Source organism: Natator depressus, chromosome 7, assembly GCF_965152275.1.
Source record: "Natator depressus isolate rNatDep1 chromosome 7, rNatDep2.hap1, whole genome shotgun sequence".
NCBI lineage: Eukaryota > Metazoa > Chordata > Testudines > Cheloniidae > Natator > Natator depressus.
This window is the reverse complement of record NC_134240.1, coordinates 45789037-45811579: the sequence shown is the minus strand read 5'-3', so window position 1 is coordinate 45811579 and position 22543 is coordinate 45789037. Positions and strand designations below refer to the sequence as shown.

The 22543-nt window shown below is 51.1% G+C and overlaps 1 protein-coding gene across 1 annotated transcript in view; it reads right to left on the bottom strand.

Moving 5' to 3' along the window:
- TEX264 (testis expressed 264, ER-phagy receptor) overlaps positions 1-21922 on the bottom strand; it is a 129820-nt gene extending 107898 nt beyond the window's left edge. Inside the window, exons 1-3 of the mRNA XM_074959853.1 lie at positions 21843-21922; positions 18195-18267; positions 16130-16418 (exon numbers count right to left, since the gene is read on the bottom strand). Of these exons, the coding sequence (XP_074815954.1) occupies positions 16130-16387 (258 nt within the window). The 5' untranslated portion in view covers positions 16388-16418; positions 18195-18267; positions 21843-21922. The remainder of the gene's footprint in view (positions 1-16129; positions 16419-18194; positions 18268-21842) is intronic.
- Between the last annotated feature and the right edge of the window lie 621 nt (positions 21923-22543).

Genomic DNA, 22543 nt, shown 5'->3' with positions numbered 1-22543 from the left:
AGACCTTATTTTCTCCAAATTACCTGCCACTTGACCCAGATGAGACTCCATCAGCAGTGCAGGACCTATGACACGCAGCTGAGCATTCTGGATTCCCTGAAGAGTTACACATTCCAGCATTAGGGGGATGGAACTTGACTCCCCACTTCACAGCCAAAGCTGCTTTTTCAAAGATTGATCTCCAACTGCAGAATGCCAGGGATCTACACTACACCAGCCCACACAGTCTTGACGAGGCTAGGAAAACATACAGAGAACACTCCATCCAGGCAGATGTGACTATTGTTTCTAGAAGGATGTAAAGCCCTGGAAGGAGAGGAATTATTCAATCCCTTAAAGTATAACTAGGAATCACGGCTGAAATTGAGCAAAGGACAATTTAGGCCAGAATAGCAGCGAAAGCTTACTAACAGTGAGATACATACAACTGTGGAACAGTCTCCCAAGGATCATCAGAGAAGCCCCACTGCTTGAATCACTTAAAACTAGACAAAGCTGTGGAGAATAGTCTGCAGCGTCCAATCCTGGACTGATTCCTGGGGACATGGGCTCAATTATTATTAAAGTGCTGATGAGTCTGAAAGATGGAAGAGACGTCTCCCCAAATGCTGTCGGCTGCAGGAATCTCTGTCACAATTCTGAAACTGTTGCTTTAAGAAGTGACTAAAGAGCATTTCAGCAGAGGCCAAGCTCCAGGAAAATGAAACATCCTTTCAATCCCTTTATTTAAGTACTCACAATTCCTGTTTTGAGGCAGATAAAACAAAGATAAATACTGAGTGAAGTAAATTAAGCTGTAAGTAGAGGATTTTATTAAACAAAAAGCAAATTGCTAGCAGCACAGCCTTGGCAGCTCATTAGTTTTTTTTTTAATTTTTAAGTGAATTTAGCAGGCAATCTTCTGTTTACTTTGAATAATACATGCACCAAGATTGCCCTGTGGCTTTGGCACTGCAGTTCAATCCCTTCTCCAGCAGGTGGCGATAGGGACCTATATTTGGGATTAGCATTGTGCATCCCAGGAGACTAGTGGGTGACCTGAAGAAATCAGTGAGAGCACGCAAGTCTGAATCTCTCACCAACAGAAGTTGGCCCAATAAATGATATTCCCTCTTCCACCTTGCCTCTACAACTGGGACTGAAAGTATTCAATTTTAATTTTTTTCTGTTAAATCCCTTCTCCATTATTCTGAAAATATTATGTAGGAGCTACTAAGTGTGTGCATGTCAAAGATTGTTTGATGGTTAGTTAACGTCAGTAGCAAATAATTCAACCTTTCATGAGGCTGTCACAGCCAGGTCACAGGCGTCCAGACCTAATGGTCAGAGCTGCAGTCCACAGTCATGAGACAGAGTCAGCTGGGTCAGGATACCAGGAAGTCAGAACCACACACTGGGACCAGAGTCAGGCTAGGTCAGGATACCAGGGATCACAGGTAGGAGACAAACTGGAGATCAGAATCACGAGCCAGATGCCAGGAGTCACGCCGGCTCAGGATGCCAGGAAATCAAGCCAGAGCTGGAGCCGGAAACACAAGGCACAACAGTCCAGAGCAGGATGGAGCCCAGTTCAAACAGCTTCCTGTTCCAATCCTGCTGCTGGCTTACATAGGGCCAGCAGGCCAATCAGCTGCTCCAGGACTCTGCCAACAGGACCTCGGGGTGGAGCCTCAAACTGGGGCTGAGCTTCATGGGTCCCAGGCTAACAGGTGGAGGGTTGAGAGGGGCCACTCCCTGTTACCCCAGGCTTGAGACCTGAGGGTCATGACAGGCATAACAGTGCAACTATCATATCGTGAAGCAGTGGTGTGATCGAATATTTATTTTTTACTTCAGGTGTCAAAAACAAAAGCACACACACACACAAATTTACGGGTGCCTCACATTTAAACAATCGTACAATGACAGAAATCACTGCCCAGCAACATGAAGTGCTCCTGTACAGGTTTCAGAGCAGCAGCCGTGTTAGTCTGTATCCGCAAAAAGAAAAGGAGTACTTGTGGCACCTTAGAGACTAACAAATTTATTTGAGCATAAGCTTTCGTGAGCTACAGCTCACTTCATCAGATGCATGCAATGGAAAATACAGTGGGGAGATTTTATATACACAGAGAACATGGAACAATGGGTGTTACCATACACACTGTAAGGAGAGTGATCAGGTAAGGTGAGTTATTACCAGCAGGAGAGAAAAAAAAAACCCTTTTGTAGTGATAATCAAGGTGGGCCATTTCCAGGAGTTGACAAGAATGTGTGAGGAACAGTGCGGGGGAGGAACAAAAATGGGGAAATAGTTTTACTTTGTGTAATGACACATCCACTCCCAGTCTTTATTCAAGCCTAAGTTAATGGTGTCCAGTTTGCAAATTAATTCCAATTCAGCAGTCTCTCGTTGGAGTCTGTTTCTGAAGTTTTTTTGTTGAAGAATTGCCACTTTTAGGAGACCTAAAGCTTATGCTCAGATAAATTTGTTAGTCTCTAAGGTGCCACAAGTACTCCTTTTCTTTTTGCTCCTATACAGTTACTGCTTCAACTCGGGCAGCCAGTCAAACAAACAGGTAACAAACTAATTCAGCCATGCAGTAAGTAATTGGCGTAGGAAGTCGGTGAAGCCAAGAACTTACCAAGATTAAAAAAGGGATTGGACATGATTATGGGTAACAAGAAGAACCAGAGCAGTTGTTCTTAAACATGAAAATTTGGGAAGGGATATTAAACCTCGGGCGTCAGGGGCTAAGCCGCATGTCTACACTAGAAATGCAAGTCGACCTATGTTAGGTAATTACTGTGGTGGTTGATGTCCACACCACCCTGCTTCTGTAAATGGTGCGCGTCCTCACCAGGAGCACTTACACTGACTTAAGAGGGGCAGTGGCGGGAGGGGGCTGAGAGCCCAGGGGCAGCTGGGCTCCTGGCAGGGAGCTAAGTACAGAGCGGAGAGAGCCCAGCTCAGAATGGGGAGCCTGGGCAGAGAGCTGGGTTGAGAGTGGGACCCAGAGGGCAGTCAGGCTCTGAGCAGGGCGGCTGCATGTCAACTGGAAGCGGGAAGCCCAGGGGCAGCCAGGCTTTAGCTGGAGCCCCTCCCCTTCCACAGTGACAGCCCAGCTTCTTGTCAATTTCACAGCTCCAGCATGGACCCGTGAAATTGACAAGAATGACAGTTAGCAGCCCATGTAAGCAATGCAGTGTCTACACAGACACTGCATCGCCCTAACTACGCTGACATAGGCCCTATGGAAGTGGAGGTATTATGTTGGTGTAGTAGGGCACTTAAATCAGTGGAAGCAAGGCTGTAGTGCGCACACTGACAACCAGGGTGACGTAAGCTGCCTTACATCGACCTAACTCTGTAGTGTAGACCAGGCCTTAGACACCAGGATGAGACTAATGTGAGGGCAGATTACCCCTATCTGCTACTGCAGGGTTTTTACACCTTCCTCTGCGACACCTGGTGCTGGCCCCTATCAGAAACAGGACAGCAGGCTAGAAGGACCCTGGGTCTGATCCAGCCTGGAATGCCTATGTCTTCGTGTTCCTTCTAAGCCTAAATAGCAAACCAATATTAACAGAGATCCAGAACGGCCATTCCCTCCCCTTCTAAAATCCTGCATGTCTGCACAAACGTCAAGTCACTGAACCAAGAAAACAAGTCGCAAGTTGTTCAGATGGGTGGATGTGTGAGTGCATGAAAATCAGGCTTTGGGGATTGGAGCCATGACTGCAGTGTCTGCGTTTGTCCTATACACTTGGGCAGTGCTCAGAGAATCATCTCATCCACCCATCAGGAGCCTGGGAAGGATCAGTCTCTGCTAGACATTCACTGGAGCTTTATCCAGACCACTCTGAAACACATCAAGCAACGGGGCCTCTCCCCTCTTCCTTGGGGAGACAATTCCACAGCCTAAGAGATCCCCAACCCTAGCAGGACGTTTTTCCTTCTGTTCACTCTTTAGTTAACATTCTTCCCCTTCCTCCTAGTTACACCTTTTGGGACACCCCAAGCAACACCCCACCCGCTTTCTGGGTGTATACACCCCCTCATTTATGGACTGTCCTGACATCTCCTAAGCCCTATGTGCACGAGGTAACTGACCCTTTGTTGCTGCCAATGGTTGGGCCCAACACCTGGTGCTTAACCCGCCCACACCCAACAGGATTGCCTTCTGGGGGTTGGGGAATCTAAACAGCTTAGAACAGAGTACTACTTTAGAGCGCTGGACTCCAGGGCCCTTTTCCCCCATAGCATGGCAGGTGCCACTGTCCTCCCTGCCCCCAGCCGCTCAGAGAGAGTGCATCCTCTGCCCACAGAGCCCCAGGCAGGCAGCCAGCCAGCTATTTCCACTGTCTCATGACAAAGGCGTCTATTTCTGGCCACTGGCCACCATCAGGAACACTGGGCCAGCCCTGAACAGGAGCAGCCTCTATTACCAAGCAGTGGGTTCCTTCTGGGGAGGAGGCTCTGAATTACCCCAGAGGCAGGGAGGAGGGATGAGTGGGAACATAGGAAGGGGGCAGCAGGGTGGGGAAAGATCCCTTCTTTTCTGCAGTCCCAATTTGGAAAAGAATATTTCTGGAGGCTCCCCGGGGCCCTGGCGAGAGGCAGCACCCCCGAGGGGGACAGCTGATCTATTGGGAGCCGGTTGGTCCGGAACTACAGACACATCAGAGATGGATGGTGTCCCTGGAGCACATTTTTAGCCAAGGCCTCTCTCATCCTGCACTGCAAAGCCTGCCTCAGCAGTCAGCAACTGGGCACATCCGGGGGACAAGGACCTCATCTGCACACAACAGGGCAACCTTTCCCTGGGCTGAAATGGGCACTTGAGATAGGGACTGGTTAGGAAGGTGTCATGGGGGCCGAAGGCTGTTCCTCAGCCCTCCCTGCAAGGCAGAATGGCTGGATCCACTGGCCCTGATCCACTTCCCCACTTTCAGAAGCCTGCCCCCCAGAGCCGTGCCACATGATCCGCAAAAGGTGTTCATCCCCTTGCGCTGGCTCATCCCCGCCCATCAGCACCACATTGGCTCCACGGGCCCTGGGGAGCCTTGGCCCCAGGAAGGGGGTGGGGCAGATGTGCCCTGTAAGGCACAAACACAGGTGCCAGCTGAGAGCATGGCCCCAGTCATGCACTCTCGACCTCCAGGAAGGGATCCAGTGAAACGCACTCCATTTTATCAGCTGATATCAGCAGCCTTAGCCCCACCGGACTGTTTGATCACTAAGCACTGCCCAACGTACCAGGTACGTGGGGCCGGACAAACCTCCGCTGCTGCCCCCCCTACCAGGCACGCTCTCCGTGAAGTGATGACGTTCCAGACGTACCTGGTGCAGGGGTGGCACTGAGAAGCACATCTGGGCTGTTTGCTCTGCCGTGCTGGCTCCTGCTTGCCCTTCGGCTGTTGGCAGCGGGAACCTTGCTGCTTCCCAGTTCTAGCGCAGCTCGATGGAGCGGAACTGAGAGATGTAGAGCTAGTTCTGTGTCAGGTACACATAGGGCCCCCAGCTCCACAGCAGCCATCGCAGCGCCTCCTGATCCCAATGTCTGTGTCCTCACAACCCCCAACATACAAATGGGAAACTGAGGCATAGAGCAGCTATGACTTGCCCAAGGTCATCCAGGGACAGGAAAGGAGCAGGTCTCCCAGACTGGCTCTCTAACCACCAGGTCTCCTTCCTCTTTAGGACTAAACCTTCCATTGCTGTTTCCCAAAGAGGTTTTCCAGTGGAATCCGATCTCAGCTGGGCTTTTATTTCAGCGTGAGCCAGGTGCACAGTGTGGCAGGGGCACGCCCAGCTCCTTGCAGAGCTGGGAACCCAAACCCAGCACCCTGCTACTGCATGAGAACCAAGCATTTAGGCAGAAACTCTTACAGCTGATCAGGCAGGCAGTGCTGCGGCAGACCTGAGCTGGCTTTGGGCTAGCAGCTGCCTCAGTTCCCTCCCCCTTGGGCTTCCCAATACCTTTGGCACAGGCTTTCTTTCATATGTTGAGTCACATCCCTTTTTGGGGCCAGGGTTTATTAGCAAAGGTCACAAGGAAACAAGAATTCCCCCAACCTTCCTAGCTGGCTCCCAACCCTCAGCAGCTGCCGAGCCCTGGGCCTGCTGAGGCGTTCCTCTGGCAGGCTTGTTCTCCCCACTCCAGCCTTCTTCACTGGATCCAGCTCCATGCAGGCTGTCCCCCAGCCTCACCTGGGAGCTAAGGCACATCTCTTGCTGTAGAGCAGCTCACAAAGCCCTCCAGTTCCTCCGAGTCCTCCCTGCTCTACATCATGCAGCACCTCCCAGGGTTTCCTATCTGTAATCTCCCTTCCACTACAGCCTTCTCTCATCTCCAATCTGAAGGTGGATTTTAGCCACATGACCTGCCTCTGCTCATTCCCTCCACCTGGGGAGATGATTAAAGGGTATCCCCTGTGGAGCAGGACACATCTCCCCTTAAAGGGCCAGTCACTCTGTGACAGGACCCAGCTCCCCTTTGACTTCAACATGGGGGTTTCCAGGATTGAGCCCAACCCTTCAGTAAATAATAAACCTTCTTTTACACAAGTATTGCTACAAAAAGAGGGACAAGAGAGGACCAAACCCAAGCAACGCTGGCAGGAGCACGCAGAACATATTGCAGAGTTTTCTATATGGTGGCAGCTTCAGGACACAGCTGACGATGGTGCTGAGGATGCACAATGGAATGGCACTTGGAGTGTGGCAGGCTAAGAAACAGCCAAAGGCAAGCAGAAGCGTCTCAGGGCCTCCCCTTTCTGATCAGGGCTGTCTTCCAAGAACACTGCCTGCACACCCACCCTGTGCACTAACACGGAGAGAGACCGGACTACGGCCAGGGGCACGCTCGTTCCTTAGCAAGCTGCTGACGCTCACCTCCAATGGGCCCAACGCGCCAGTCTCCATCACCCACGCGCCTGCTTTCCCTCATGCTGCCCCACATGCTCGGGGGGCACTCACCATAAACATCTGTAAAGCCCCTTCTTTGTTCCACTTCAAAACCCTCCTGAACGCTCTCCTTTGCCCATGTAAAACTGGACCCTGCCTGGGCGGCTGGTGTGCTGAGACCACAGCCTATCACACAGACCAATGTTGGTTCACTGTTTCCATGTTCTCCCCCCTTGTCTGTACCCATCGGTTGTCTCCTGCCTTCTACTCAGATTCTCAGCCCCTTGTGGCAGGGACCATCTTGCTGTGCTGTGTTTGTCCAGTGCCTGACACAATGGGGTCCTGGTCCATGCCTAGGGATCCTAGTGGCTAGCGTAATACAAATAACAATAATGATAATAGTCCAGAGAGGAGGGTTTCAGCACCCAGTGGAATAAGGGACAGGAGCTCTGTAACTGCCCCCAGCTCCCTGCAATTGAAGTTCAGCACTAAGGCCAATAAGAATCATAGAATGATAGAATATCAGGGTTTGAAGGGACCTCAGGAGGTCATCTAGTCCAACCCCCTGCTCAAAGCAGGACCAATCCCCAATCAAATCATCCCAGCCAAGGCTTTGTCAAGCCTGACCTTAAAAACTTCCAAGGAAGGAGATTCTACCACCTCCCTAGGTAACGCATTCCAGTGTTTCACCACCCTCCTAGTGAAAAAGTTTTTCCTAATATCCAATCTAAACCTCCCCCACTGCAACTTGAGACCATTACTCCTTGTCCTGTCCTCTTCTACCACTGAGAATAGTCTAGAACCATCCTCTCTGGAACCACCTCTCAGGTAGTTGAAAGCAGCTATCAAATCCCCCCTCATTCTTCTCTTCTGCAGACTAAACAATCCCAGTTCCCTCAGCCTCTCCTCATAAGTCATGTGTTCCAGACCCCTAATCATTTTTGTTGCCCTTCGCTGGACTCTCTCCAGTTTATCCACATCCTTCTTGTAGTGTGGAGCCCAAAACTGGACACAGTATTCCAGATGAGGCCTCACCAATGTCGAATAGAGGGGAACGATCACGTCCCTCGATCTGCTCGCTATGCCCCTACTTATACAGCCCAAATGGTCCTTTTCCGCAGAACTGCTGCCTAGCCATTCGGTCCCTAGTCTGTAGCTGTGCATTGGGTTCTTCCGTCCTAAGTGCAGGACCCTGCACTTATCCTTATTGAACCTCATCAGGTTTCTTTTGGCCCAATCCTCCAATTTGTCTAGGTCCCTCTGTATCCTATCTCTGCCCTCCAGCATATCTACCACTCCTCCCAGTTTAGTATCATCCGCAAATTTGCTGAGAGTGCAATCCACACCATCCTCCAGATCATTTATGAAGATATTGAACAAAACCGGCCCCAGGACCGACCCCTGGGGCACTCCACTTGACACCAGCTGCCAACTAGACACGGAGCCATTGATCACTACCCGTTGAGCCCGACAATCTAGCCAACTTTCTACCCACCTTATAGTACATTCATCCAGCCCATACTTCTTTAACTTGCTGACAAGAATACTGTGGGAGACCGTGTCAAAAGCTTTGCTAAAGTCAAGAAACAATACATCCACTGCTTTCCCTTCATCCACAGAATCAGTAATCTCATCATAGAAGGCGATTAGATTAGTCAGGCATGACCTTCCCTTGGTGAATCCATGCTGACTGTTCCTGATCACTTTCCTCTCGTGTAAGTGCTTCAGGATTGATTCCTTGAGGACCTGCTCCATGATTTTTCCAGGGACTGAGGTGAGGCTGACTGGCCTGTAGTTCCCAGGATCCTCCTTCTTCCCTTTTTTAAAGATGGGCACTACGTTAGCCTTTTTCCAGTCATCTGGGACTTCCCCCATTCGCCACGAGTTTTCAAAGATAATGGCCAATGGCTCTGCAATCACATCCGCCAATTCCTTTAGCACTCTCGGATGCAACTCCTCCGGCCCCATGGACTTGTGCACGTCCAGCTTTTCTAAATAGTCCCTAACCACCTCTTTCTCCACAGAGGGCTGGCCATCTACTCCCCATGTTGCGATGCCCAGCGCAGCAGTCTGGGAGCTGTCCTTGTTAGTGAAGACAGAGGCAAAAAAAGCATTGAGCACATTAGCTTTTTCCACATCCTCTGTCACTAGGTTGCCTCCCTCATTCAGTAAGGGGCCCACACTTTCCTTGGCTTTCTTCTTGTTGCCAACATACCTGAAGAAACAATTCTGGCCCTCTCCTTTGTTTCTACAGCACCTTCCCTCCAAGGACCTCCAAAGGTCTCACAGCCTGTCCTTCCTGGACAGGCCCGAAAAATCAGCTTAGACTCACGTAGGAGCAACCTCGCTTATTCCCGCCTGGGCCAGGGGAACCCATCCCAGAGGAACAATACCATGGTGAGGAGCAACAGACAGAGAGTGTCTTAGAACCAGCGCTTGGCAATTCGGTCTTTGCTCAGAAGCGGGGCTACTTGAATGAAAACAGCCACCAAGTGAAATGTACAAAGCTGTCTTTATCCCACAGCACCCCCTACGGTTGGAGCTGCTTTGATGTGTTCCAACAGGAAGATCAGCATGTCTTCTTAAAACAAGGCTTGGTGGCCCATGCTGCATTCTAGTCCCGCTGTTCTAAGACCATGACCACACTCTCCTTTGTTCATAAGGAATAAGTGGGGATTAAAAGTCCATGCAAGCACTCATTGTTCTGCCAGATTTTCAGGTTTCCCCAACAGCCAGAGGCCTGCTGGCAAACAGGGACCAGGGGGAGGTGATGGGTCTGCTTCCAGCAGCCCTTCCAGCTGCTGTTTAGAATTCCGGAAAAAAGAAATGGCTTGGGGGTGGCACCTGCCGGGCTCCCAGCCAAGTCTCTGCTGATCTGTAAGCTGGGAAAAGCCAGAGGGGATTGGGCCTGACATTTTCCCCAGCTGGATGGCAGTGGCAGAAGTCTCTCAGTGAAGCACACAAGAGGCCCATGCCTGGGCTGGATGGAGAGAAGCCTCAGAGCTTGGCCTCTCCGACTAACCCATTACAATCAGCTAGGCCCACAGGCAGGAGAGACCTATGCCACCTGAGTCCAGCCTCTTCAGAGTAAAGCACAGACAGATCTCCCATCCCCTACCTGGGCTCTGCTCAGCTTCCCTCCTGCTCCAGTGTCCCACAGGCCGCAGACCTCCCTTCCTTCCTGCTGCCTCTGCGCCCAAGCCTGGCTGCTTTGGAAACAACGGGGAAGGGCGATGGAGCCTCACTGCAGGCGTTAGAGGGGGGTGGAGGAGGGCAGTAAATGGCAGTATTCTACTCAATCTTCACCCACAGCCGCAGACTAGGTTGGTGTTTCTGTTAAAATAATTAGCAGTGGAATAGGTCCCTTTCACTTGCCATCAATAGACTTCAGAGTCAACTCCCCCTCAGATGGATGGGGGCAGCTCACGCCAGCGGAAGGATCAAATATTGAAGTACCTGCACAAAATCCAGGTAATTTTACAGATAGGATTGAAGGGTGGCTGTGAGGAAAACAGTCTTTCCCCAGCCAATGCCAGCTGTTTGACCGAGTGACAGTCTAGACTGTAGCCATTCCACTGCCACAGCTACAGCCATGTGCTTTGCCAGTACCTGGGCACTCTTTGTGCCCTCTGCGAGGGTTTAGCACTGCAGATCCACAGAGTGATGGATTTCCTCACTATTCGTCTGTACTGCCCCCTGCCAGCCACCCGCACCCCTCCATTCCGAGCACCCCCTGCCAGCCACCCGCATCCCTCCATTCTGTGTGCCCCCCATGCCACCCGCACCCCTCCATTCCGAGCGCCCCCCATGCCACCCACACCCCTCCATTCCGAGCGCCCCCCCATGCCACCCACACCCCTCCATTCCGTGCGCCCCCCCATGCCGCCCACACCCCTCCATTCCGTGCGCCCCCCATGCCGCCCACACCCCTCCATTCCGCATGCTCCCATGCCCCTCCATTGCAAGCGCCCCCTGCCAGCCACCTGCACCCCTCCATTCCGAGCGCCCCGTGCCCCTCCATTCCGAGCATACCTGTACCACCTGCATCCCTCCATTCCACGTGCCCCCATGCCTCCCGCACCCCTCCATTCCAAGTGCCCCATGCCACCCACACCCCTCCATTCCGAGCGTCCTCATGCCACCCACACCTCTTCCTAGCAACCACACACACCCTGTCACCTCTTCCTAGCAACCATGGGCACACACACAGACGGTGGAGACCATTTCTGTCTCCCTGAGCCATTCCTCATCTTACTTGCTTGCACTGTTATTTTCGGGACAATCATACCACAAATCAATCTATTTTCCACCTAGATCCCCCTCTTTCTACTGGGGCAGCTTCACGTCCCAACTGCAACACCCTGTTCAAAACCAGTTTCCTTATCCCGTGGAAGAGGGCAAGCAGCTGCCTTTCATCTACAGCCCGGGCACTGGCGAAGGAGTTCGTTCACGCAGGCTGATGCCATGGGGAGTTTTTTGATCATGCTGCAATAGCTTGGCCTGACTTGTCTTTGAAAGTCTGCTGGCAGGCATCTCGGGTGCTGTGCTCCCATCAAGCACTGCACTGTACCTGGCAATGGACCAGGTCTCTCCAGCAGGTTGTTATCCAGTAGCTGGAATAGAGGACTGCGAGTCGGGAGTGCCCGGTTCTATTCCTAGCTCTGCCATTGACTTGCTGTGTGATTTTGGACAAATCACATTGCCCCTCTCTGTCTCAGTTTCCCCTTCAGTAAAACAAGGATCCCACCCCCCTGTTTCACATGGGTGCTTTGATGCACTGTTTGTGTACAACTTGAGTGTTTGAAGGTGTTTGGATGGACGATGCTGTAGAAGTGCAAAGTATTATTAACGATAATATCATGCAACACCAGGCACAACAGGGCCCTGATTCTGCCTGGGGCCTCTGGGCACTACACCAATATAAATCATAATTCCCACAAGCACAACAAGCAGCACTGAAATCAAAGGGGGGTTGTGGTGCTCAGCCCTGCCCAGAATCACATCCTGAACGTCAATGAATGGTGCCAGATGGACAGCGCTGGAGACCAAGGTCTCCCTGTTATTACTCAGCACCCAAAGCACTTGGCATTGCTGCTGGCGATGCCCCATGGGGACACCTCAGACCAAGAAGGAAAACTGATGTGGAGAGGTGGGAGCTCAACCAGCTCACAGAAATGGGGGAAGATCCTCCTAAAGGCCACCCAATGTACATGCCCCACATCCCCCCAGCGGAAGCAGCACTAAGAAGCCAACGTGTTGGGTGGAGCTCTGGGCTCAGTGCGGGGCTGAGCTCAGTCCTTCCAGATTAACAAGGAGACTGGAGAATCGCTCCTCGCTGGGATTAGTTATCCAAGAGCTCTGCTGTGAGTGCACCCCAGAGCCCCTGCATTCCTCTTCCCCCTGGAGAGCCAGTTCACCTCTGTGAAGCATGAAGGGTGCCTTCCCTTTTCCCCAGCTAGGGCATTGCTGGACAAGTGGAGAATGATCTGACATGGCCAGAGCCAAACAGATCCCAAAGCAGTAACGGAGACTGGACCTAGGGACCCTGCAATGCAGCCACCTCTGGGATGGAACAGGGCACCAACCAAGATGACACTGCAACCCATCGAAGCTGGAGGGGGAATTTATGGAGGCAGAATGTCAGCTTACCCAAGGGCAATAAATCCTGTTTGAACCTGGGGTGTAAAACAGAGGTCTGCAAATGCGATGATGCCAGCTGGCAGGGATGGGGCAGAACTGGGTGAACGAGGGACTAGCCAGTGGAACTGTGTTTGCAGAAAGCAGCTTTCAAAGGCACCTTTACAAAACTTTCCTAACAAGATGTGTTGAGTGCTATGTGCAGACCACAAGGGGGGAGGAGGAGGAAGGATGTGTGCAGACCATGGGGGGGCTGGGGAGGTGAGACTTGTGCAGATATGACCAGAGCAGCCCTGTTGAATGAATGTTTCACAGATGCTCAGAAGCTCTTTCCTGGCAAACTCCAGCTAAACAATGGCTCAGTGTAAAGTCCAACAACATTTTGCTGCTTCTTATCCTTAATACACATTGAGATTCCATGTTATTGCAGTAAAAGAGGAGCAGCCTGAGCTAAGCACCTTTCCCAGGGGCAGGGCGCTGCTCTCCCTGGGTATCTGTGGCATGGCGGATGGAATTGTCCCAGCAGTGGTGCAGATACCATGGCTCAGAACCAACAACATCGGCAGGAGAGATTCAGGGTTACCACTATGCTGCCCAGCCTGCCTGTAAAGTCTGCTTTGGCTATTCATGGTGACAGGTTGCAGAGTAGCAGCCGTGTTAGTCTGTATAAGCAAAAAGAACGAGGAGTACTTGTGGCACCTTAGAGACTAACAAATTTATTAGTCTCTAAGGTGCCACAAGTACTCCTCATTCTTTTGGCCATTCAGTAGGTGGAGCTCTCTGCCCCTGGCGTTAACGCTGGCCCCCTGGCCCAGCATGAGGCTGGGGTCTCTGCTGCTGGAGGAACCATATATTTCCCTTAGGTCCTGACCATTTGTAGTCACTAAGGCCCTTGTGGCACTGTTTGAAAGAGGAGGGGTTGTTTGCCCCAAGTCCTGGCCCAATTCCATACAGTATCCTTCTTCGTCTCCTGTACTAAACTGCTGTGTAGCGTTGCTGGGCACTGTTAAAAAGCTGCCACGTTCCACCACAGAGGTGGCTGAAGCAGGGTCTGAGACATCAAATAACCCCACTAAAAGAAATTAAACTGATTCCAAAGATGTCTCCCCAGGAGGCAGCCAGGGAGCCAGCAGGCAGATAATGGGGGGAAACAAGAGGACCCCCAGTATGCCGAGAGAGCAGGGGTTTCTCAACAGCTCCTAGCACATCCATGCTGCTGACCCCAGCGACTGATCCAGAGTCTGTTTCCCTTCCCTGCTCAGACTGAAAGCTGCCAGATATACACTTTGCTGTTTAAAGAGGAACGGCCATGCTGGAGGCGCCTTCCATAGGAAATTTCTCCCAAGAGCAAGCTCCGTGGCTAGTACTTGTGCATGCTCCCATGGCTGTTACTAAAGAGATTCATGTTGGAATAAGGGGTTCATCCTCCCAACAGCTCCTGCTGTGATATTACAACCCTCTAGTTCCTGATGTCATGGGGCGTTGACATGGGAACAAGGACAACGTCAACAATCCCCAACTGCAGAATTAAGTCGGGGAAGCAGAGGGCTGACAGCTGCAGCGAGAAGGGGGAGAGGAAGGGCTGTAAACCTGAAGGCTGATCGACTGGGAAGAGAGGCCCTGTACTGAAAGTCCTGATTTTCCTGCTACCACTTGTGGAATATTCATTCCCCGTAACTCAAGAGGTGCAACTTGTGAATGTGGGCCTGACTCAAGAGCAGACGCTCGGCACCTCGGAACTCAGGGAGGGGAGATTATCCACAAACAACCTATTAATGTCCAGTAGTCAGCGATGGGCCAAAACGATGACAAAGCTTTCCAGCAGCATTTACAATCTGGGAAGAGTCCTTCGGTCACAGCGCAGGGCAGTCAGCCACTCAGATCCCCTGCCAGCACCAAATGTGCCACCACTCTATTCCAGCCCAATCTTGTACCCACTTGGAGTCCCTCTCTCTCTCAGCCCAACTGTGCCACACTTTACAGGTGGCAGAAACAACCACCAACGCACACCCCCTGCCATGTTGGCATAAAGCCAGCATACGGGGTCTTCGTCAGCACCCGTTTCTGCTCCCATCCTGGAGGCATGGAGAGGAAAGTGGCAAGTCTGGGGCAGGAGTCTACTGCATTGTGGCTATTCTCTGCTTCCCACAGCCTGCATGGAGCTACAGGACAATGAGAGTAAAGGGGCCAGGCAAGGGGCAGACATGGGGACTGCTAGAGCGGCTTAGGGCCACCAAGTTGACTCCACGACAAGTGCTGTTAAATGCACAAACTGAACAAACGGGTGCACCCAGAGGCTCTTTTCCTCCCATTTCCTCCAGCAGGAGTGGCTGCAGGGACCCTGGTAACGCTGGATGGTAGAATGTTTGCAAACAGAAGTGTGAGGTGTAAGTGGATGAAGTCCCCTTAACAGGAGAGGAATGTTGACAGTCAGGCTGAGCGACACGTTACGCTTGTCTAAAGGCACCAACAGCCAACAATAAAACAGGGGTAGGCCTCGTACATTCAAGGCAGCTTCCTGCACCACAAGACCGTCGCCCAAGCTCAGCAGGGACCAGAAAAGCCAAGCAGGAGCTATCAGTCTAAGCTCTAAGTCCAACAGCCCAAACTCCCCAGCACACACACACAGAGCTGCTGGCAAGTCTCGCCCAGGATTCTTGACAGGTCACATTGGGTGTTGCTGAATCACTTGTGAGACTGTGTGTCTATCATGGGCAGATGCCATTTAACAAGTCAGTCACTCATCCTACTTATCCCCCTGGGAATTAAGACTCAGGTTGGTTTACTGGCCATCTGGACTAGGTCAATCTCAGAATCTAAGGTACTAACCTGCTGCCTAGCATCCATTAGACAGTGATCTTCTCCCCACCACCTGAAGAGTTTGAGCCAGAGGGAACCATTTTATTCTACAGGGAAGCCCGTATTAGGCTTAGGATCTCATCAGAACTCACCATCTGATCTTGCAATTAGCAAGCACCAGCAGAAAAGTGCAGGCTGAAAGTCTCAAGCACTTCTGGGGATATAAATCTCTTCAAACCTCACCTCGCAAGCCAGAGGTGGGGTAGGTAAGCGAAGGCTCAGAAACCAGGCATAGGCAAGCATGTAGTGGGAGGAAGAGACAATTTGCTTTTAACCACAGAGAATATCAAACAGCGGCCCAGAAGAGAAGGCTGCGCTTCCATCTACAGGGAGATCTGGCATCCAATGCTTTACTCCCATGGTTTAGTACACCAGCCCCACTCCATAGAGAATTATAGGGGTGTTCTACCCAGCAGGGGTCATATGGAGATCTTATTTCTGCTCCCCCACTGAAACAGAACTCCTCAACACTTGCAATTGGTCCTCCTCAGACTCCTGTCCCTACAGTGCCTCCATTGAAACTCCATGAGACCTAGCCCAGAGGATTATAGAACTCATCTATTGGGATGCCTAAAACTAGCCTGAGATCCCCAGCAGCTTGGGGCCTCTCTGCCATATACAGACTTGAGGCCCATATTTCAGAGCTCCGCCCAGTTCCCACAGCTGTATGCCCATCCTGGAGGAGTATTAGCAGCATGGCTTCCAGGCCTGGCCAGCTCCAGAGAGCTCCCATCTGGTTCTTACCGTGTGAGGGTTGTCGTAGTAGACGCCGATGGAGCAGAGCTTTGGAGAGATGCTGCAGCTCTCCATGAAGAGCTTGCCACACTCGCTGTAGGGCCCCACTTTGAACTTGTATGCCAGGGTGATGTTGCGGATGGGGGGCGAGCCAGTACTCACGACCACCTCCGAGAAGAGCCCCGAATAGATGGCAAAGCCAAAGAGAGTCAGCAGCAGGAGTACAAGCAATGCCCCAATCAGTCCAAGGAGCACCCAGTCCGCCATGGCCCCTGGTGCCTCAAACTCCCCTCACAAACTAAAGAGGAGAAAGTGGAGAGTTAAGCCAACTTTAGGAGACAGCGGTCTGCTTCAAAGCTACTTTCCAGCAACATCAGCCACCCTCCTCTTCCAATTCCTCTGCTTTCCACACAGCTGATGAATGCAACTAAGGCCAGCTCAGAAGCACTCAACAAATTAACCCCACACCCTGCTGACCATTCAGTTTTTGTAACCACATGCAAACTGTGCCACCTGAATGCCTCTTGGGAATTAAGAGGTTAAACGGCCAGGGGATTGGAAGACACTGTTTGTTATCACTCAGTTACCAGAAGAGCACTGGTGCTCCACCCCCTTTCCTGAGATGTAACCAGGCGAGATCAACACCTAACCAGGCTGGGAATCCAGGACACTGGAGGATTTATTTATGGTACAATGGACAAGGCAGAAGGTTAAGGACTAAAATGTAAGAGATCATTTGTTTCTCATCTCGCCTATTGGCAAAGAGCGTTGTGGGAAGAGGCCCACTTTTTTTTTTTTTTGTAACTCACAAATAATCACAGGTTTCAGAGTAACAGCCGTGTTAGTCTGTATTCGCAAAAAGAAAAGGAGTACTTGTGGCACCTTAGAGACTAACCAATTTATTTGAGCATAAGCTTTCGTGTATGCATCCGATGAAGTGAGCTGTAGCTCACGAAAGCTTATGCTCAAATAAATTGGTTAGTCTCTAAGGTGCCACAAGTACTCCTTGTCTTTTCACAAATAATCAGTTATTTTTAATGTTTAACTCCATCCTGATGATGGCTATTGTGAACTACACACAATGGACAATGCTACCCTGTTTCTGACCTAGGCTTGATTCTCAATTCACACCATCTTCCTTGATGCCATAAATATGAAGACCCAGCCAGTCTGAGATTGGTATGTGTTGATGACAGGTATCTATACTAGCACCTGGAAGGGAATAGCCTTTATGTGCAGGAGGGATAAGAGGGAATTCTGAGTAATCATGATACATCTTAAGCTACTCAGATGGAGGTGGAGGTGACCCAATCCAAATAACTCAGGAAGAATTCTGGGGTTCCAGTTCTTGTCTCTGCCAGCAGCGGCCCACTTCTTAAAGAGGGCTGGAGTATGATCAACATGACTTTAAACTGTGCTTCACACCCCTCCCAAAACCAGATCACTCTAACCATACCACAGCCAGAAGCGAAAGGCACAATGTAAACGTCCTCATATGTTAAAGAGGCACTGTCAAGGTAGAATTGCTTTATTTCTTCACCTGATTTTTAAATCTGAAAGAGCTTTTAAAATGGTGACTGACTTTCCACCATTTGTGCTGTTTGCTTTCTGTCTTCTCTTCACTTCAGAGCAAAGAGACTAGCGTGGTGAATTTTGCTGGCTGGTTTTCACACACAAGCAGGCTACTGTTGTGTTTAGCTTTCCAATAATCTAGGGGGAAAGTTTCAATCAAATACACTAAAGAAAAGTTTGATTTTATTTTCCCCAAAACCCCATATCTATGCTCATGGGGTTTTGAACAGAAACTAAATTTGGGACCCAAGTTAAAGTTCAGCAGCACCCCTTTAACTACATTGGACAAATTTACTTTCTCTGAAAAAACAATTCCATCTTGGCCATTTCTTTATTCAGCCTCACATTGACCACAAATCCTGCTGCTATCCTCATCAATGCAAGCACAGCCAAGACCAAACACTTCAAAGTCAGCCAGATCCATCCCTGGTCTAAATCCACTCACTGCAGGGGGATTAGACTGGGGTGAATTTGACCCACTGTGTCTTATGTTCCTACTCACCTGAAAGTCAGAAGGCTAGAGACTAGCAACAGCTCATGGTCTCTGCTAGAGTCCTGACCAAGGATCCACGTTCCTAAAACAGGAGGGAGATAGTATCGTTATTTCCTTTATTAATAACTGCAGCATGAAAACCACCCCCCCACACACATACACACTTTAGAAATAAACAGCCACCCCAACCACTTTACACGTGGGTTGTTGTGCTCCCTTTTGGAAAGGAATCAGGATCGCTGATTCCAAACAATGACTCCCAACCCCCTGCCCGCTTGAGATGAATGGCATGTCCCCTTAGTTTGGGATTGTTTAGCCACATCAGAGCTGTCTGAGGAACTCCATTCAGAAAAAGATCACCTTGGAAAGCTGCAGATCTCCCTTCAGGATTGGAGAGGAATTTAAAAAGAAAGATTCAGAGATTTCTTTCCAAAATCTAAGATCAAACATTTCATGACAAGAAAGGCCAGATGGCATGGCTTGAGCTAGCAATAGCACAGAGGGGTGTGATGAAGTGGGGGATTTTCTTGTTTTTTCCTTGTTTTTTCCAATGGTTTGCATGCAGAGGGGGTGGGACTCAGTTTACCTGGTTGTTACTCGTTTAAAGAGGTGATGGGAGAGGGAGTTTGTTGTTACAGAGGACCGGCGATGGAAATTGGGACCCCAGCCAATGTCTTGGAGAATGGATACCCCAGCGACTGGTGACCTGAAGGCCTAGTTCAGGATCCACAGCCAGTTCCGGACAGTGGGAGAACAATGGGCTGTAAAGAGAGGACTCCGGTGACCTGACCACGCGGTTCCAGCCAGAGGACAGAAGAGAGGAGAGGAGGCCCTGTTTACCTGGATAGAAGACAATGGACACAGGCAGGGTTTGGGGCCGGTGATATCAGATGCCCAGCTAGGAAGCAGGGGGGCTCTGGGCTGGAGAGACAGAGCAGGCAGAGCCCACCTGGATGCAGGGGAGACTCAGATGTACTGTTCTGAGGGAGGCCAGACCTGAGGGCCCTGAGAGTTTCGTATGCTGTGTTCAGACACTCAATAAACCCTCCTGTTTTATGCTGGCTGAGAGTCACTCCAGTCTAGAGAACAGGGTTGTATTATTCCCTCTGGGAGTGGAGGCCATGGGGGTCCAGAGCGAGTGGACTCCCTGAGGGGGCCCACAGCGAGAAACAGTCATGTGCAGTTCCAGGAGGTGGAGGGGCTTAACCCCCGAGAACGGCTGTCTCACTGAAAGGGGTTCCCTCCAGGGACTGCATGGGGCTAAGAGTGGGCACGACCCGTGAGTCCATGACAAGGGGTGCTCTGCAAACCTTCCCAGCTCCACCAATGCATCTCAAGATATGTCCACTCTGCAGCTGGGAGCATGCCTCCCAGTGCAGGGGACAGATTCATGCTAACTCTGCTCCAGCTAAAAATAGCAACATGGCTAGGTCGCATAGGCAGCGGCTCAAGCTAGCCACCTGACAACAAGCCTGCTCAGACCTCCTGGGTACATACTTGGGCAGCGAGCAAAGGGGCAAAACTTCAGCCAAATTCTGCTATCAATTAAATCTGGGGCAAATCTGCAGGAACTCCATTGAAATCAATATTTTATTAAGATGATGTTAAAATAAAAAGAAAACCATACAGAGTTTAAGCAAAAAGAAAAGGAGTACTTGTGGCACCTTAGAGACTAACAAATTTATTTGAGCATAAGCTTTCGTGAGCTACAGCTCACTTCAAGCATAGAAGTTTCTGGTTATCAGGGAATAATGTACAGATTATCAAGGGATGCAAAGTTCGGTTTAGGATCTGATGGCGTAAAGAATACATAATCTGCAATATCCCCAATTGAGGGTAGAAGGTTAACGGGTCAAAGTACAGACATTGAGATATGAGGGTATGTTGTTCATATAATGGCTATGTTCAGGCGTTATTCTGGATTTACCCTCAGGTAACAGGGTGCAGAATTTGGTCCTATGTTTTTGTTTGTTTCTAAAGCTTACTCAATACAAATGTTAGTAATCAAATCACACCGATTACACCACACCCGCACACATAAGCCTCACACAAAAGAAAAAGAAGAAAGGAAGCTTGCCACACAGAACAATTGAGACAGGGCTACAATCTGTGCGTGTCAAAAATTAGGAAGAGGAAAGTGAACCAAGCCCCCAGGTAGTTAACCAGCTCATCCACTGCACAGAGGTTACTGATGAGCCCAGCAACTGGAATCTGTTATCAAATCCCATTCACCCCCTTCTCTACTCATACAGCTGTTCAGTTTCTCCCAAGTTCCCAACCTGTCTTGTTTATTTCAGTTGTGTTCTGCTTCCTGGTTCACGTGTACCAGCCTGATGAGGTCACAGTGCTCGTGCACAGTCTGGGAAGCCAACAAGCATTTTTCTTTCCATTCCTTAAAGAGCCACTGATGCTCTATGGAAAACTTTGGAACACATACACTTTGGCAGCAGTGCTGCCTGGGTGTCAATGTTTTAACCAGCAGGAAAGGGGAAGGCAGTTGGGGACTGTTTCTAGGATTCCAGGGATCAAAACAGCTTCTCTGCTCCTTTCAGAGTTTGCCCACTCCAGATTCTTATTCCGTACCTGAGTAGTAATCTCCTGTGACAACTGTTCAGCTAATTGTAATGACACAAACAGAGGATTATGGCTTCAGGTAAGGACTAAGCAACTGGAGTGGAATGAGCCCTTGGGCCCTGATGCCACTGGGATCCAATACTGATTTCAAATCAAGGTGAATCACGTTTGTTGCCAGCCTGCTTTTCCTGACTAGCGTGGACTGGAATTTTTAATTCAAATGAGGTCCAAGCTCATTACAGACTCTTGGGCCTTCGCTTAAATTGGTAAATGTTGGTTATTATCAATTTTTGCTTCCATTCAAAGATTGATAAACAAACACCTGTGTTCACAGCTAGAGAAAATGTGGGTTTGTTTTATTTTAAATACCGTTTGGGTTCTCCTGAAAGTTGCACTGTAAGGAATCTCCCACACCCAGATACCATGGTGATGGGTGCTAGAGAAAAAACACAGAGGAGAGCCCAGGGCATGGGGGAGGGGGAGATTTGGGGGGGATGATCAATGCGGGAGGGGACACTGGTCACCCTCAGAAGAACTTTGGCATACTGTTTGGCTGTTCCTCAAAGATTTTCTCCTCCTCAAACAAAAGAGATGCAGAAATCTTTGGGGCTAGTCAAACACCTGGCCCAGCAAGACTTACCCCACAGCGAGTCCCCTTCCTGGCGCACTGCATGCCACTCCGCCAGAGACCCTGCTGACCCATGGACTCCAACCCTCCTCCTTGGGAAACACTGCTGAAACTCCGGGATTGCCCAGCGCATGTCAGTCTCACGAAAGCTTATGCTCAAATAAATGTGTTCGTCTCTAAGGTGCCCCAAGTCCTCCTTTTCTTTTTCCACACCACACTGGGATCCCCTGCAGGCTGGTCTACAAGGGTTTACAAGCTCTGAGTAAAAAGAAAAGGAGGACTTGGGCCACCATAGAGACGAACAAATGTATCAGTCTCCTCCCGAAGCCAGCAGGGATCCCCCGAGTGCCAGTCTCCCCCTGCACCCCCGCTCGGGGATCCCCTGAGTGCCCGTTTCTCCCCCCGGGATTTGCCGGGCCCGTCTCCCCTTGGGGTCAGTCCCGCGCCCAACTCACCCCGCGGCGGTGGCAGCAGGGCCGGCTCGGGGCCGTGCGCTCCTGGCTCAGTCTCGGGCGCTGCTGAGGCGGCGCTCGGGGGCGCGCCCGGGCGGGCAGGCGGCAAGACGCTCCCCCGCTTCACCACCGCCCCCACACAGGCGCGCGGGCCCCGGCGGGACTGAGCGTGCGCGGGCACGGCCTGCCTGCGGGCGGGCGCCGCGCTGGGCGTGGCGCTGCCCGTCCCTGGGGGGGGGCCTGGGCAGGGCGGCATAGAGGGGCTCCTCGATGGCCCAGCCACAGGCCCGGGGGGGAAGCGTCTCTGGGGTAGCCCCACCCCAGCCAGCAGGGGGCGGAGGTCTCTGGGGTTGGACCATCCCAGCCAAAGGGGGGTCTCTGGAGTGGTGCCATCTCAGCCGCTGGGGGGGAGGGCGTATCCGGGTTGGCCCTACCCTAACCAGCAGGGGAGGGGGGTCTCTGAGGTGCCACTGCCTTGGTCTGGGGGGGTCGCTGGGCTGGCCCCTCCTTGGAACCAGGCCCGTCCATGGGTGAGCCTGAGGTGGCACCGCCAGTCTGTTCTCAAGGCAACGTGCCAATCTTAGGGGGCTCTTCGGTCCCTGGGCTACCTCCCAGCTCTGCTCCCCAGCCAGCCCAAATGAGAGCCGGATGCTGGGGGGCAGAAGAAAATGCTGGGACAGGAGTGACATCCCACACGCTGGCAG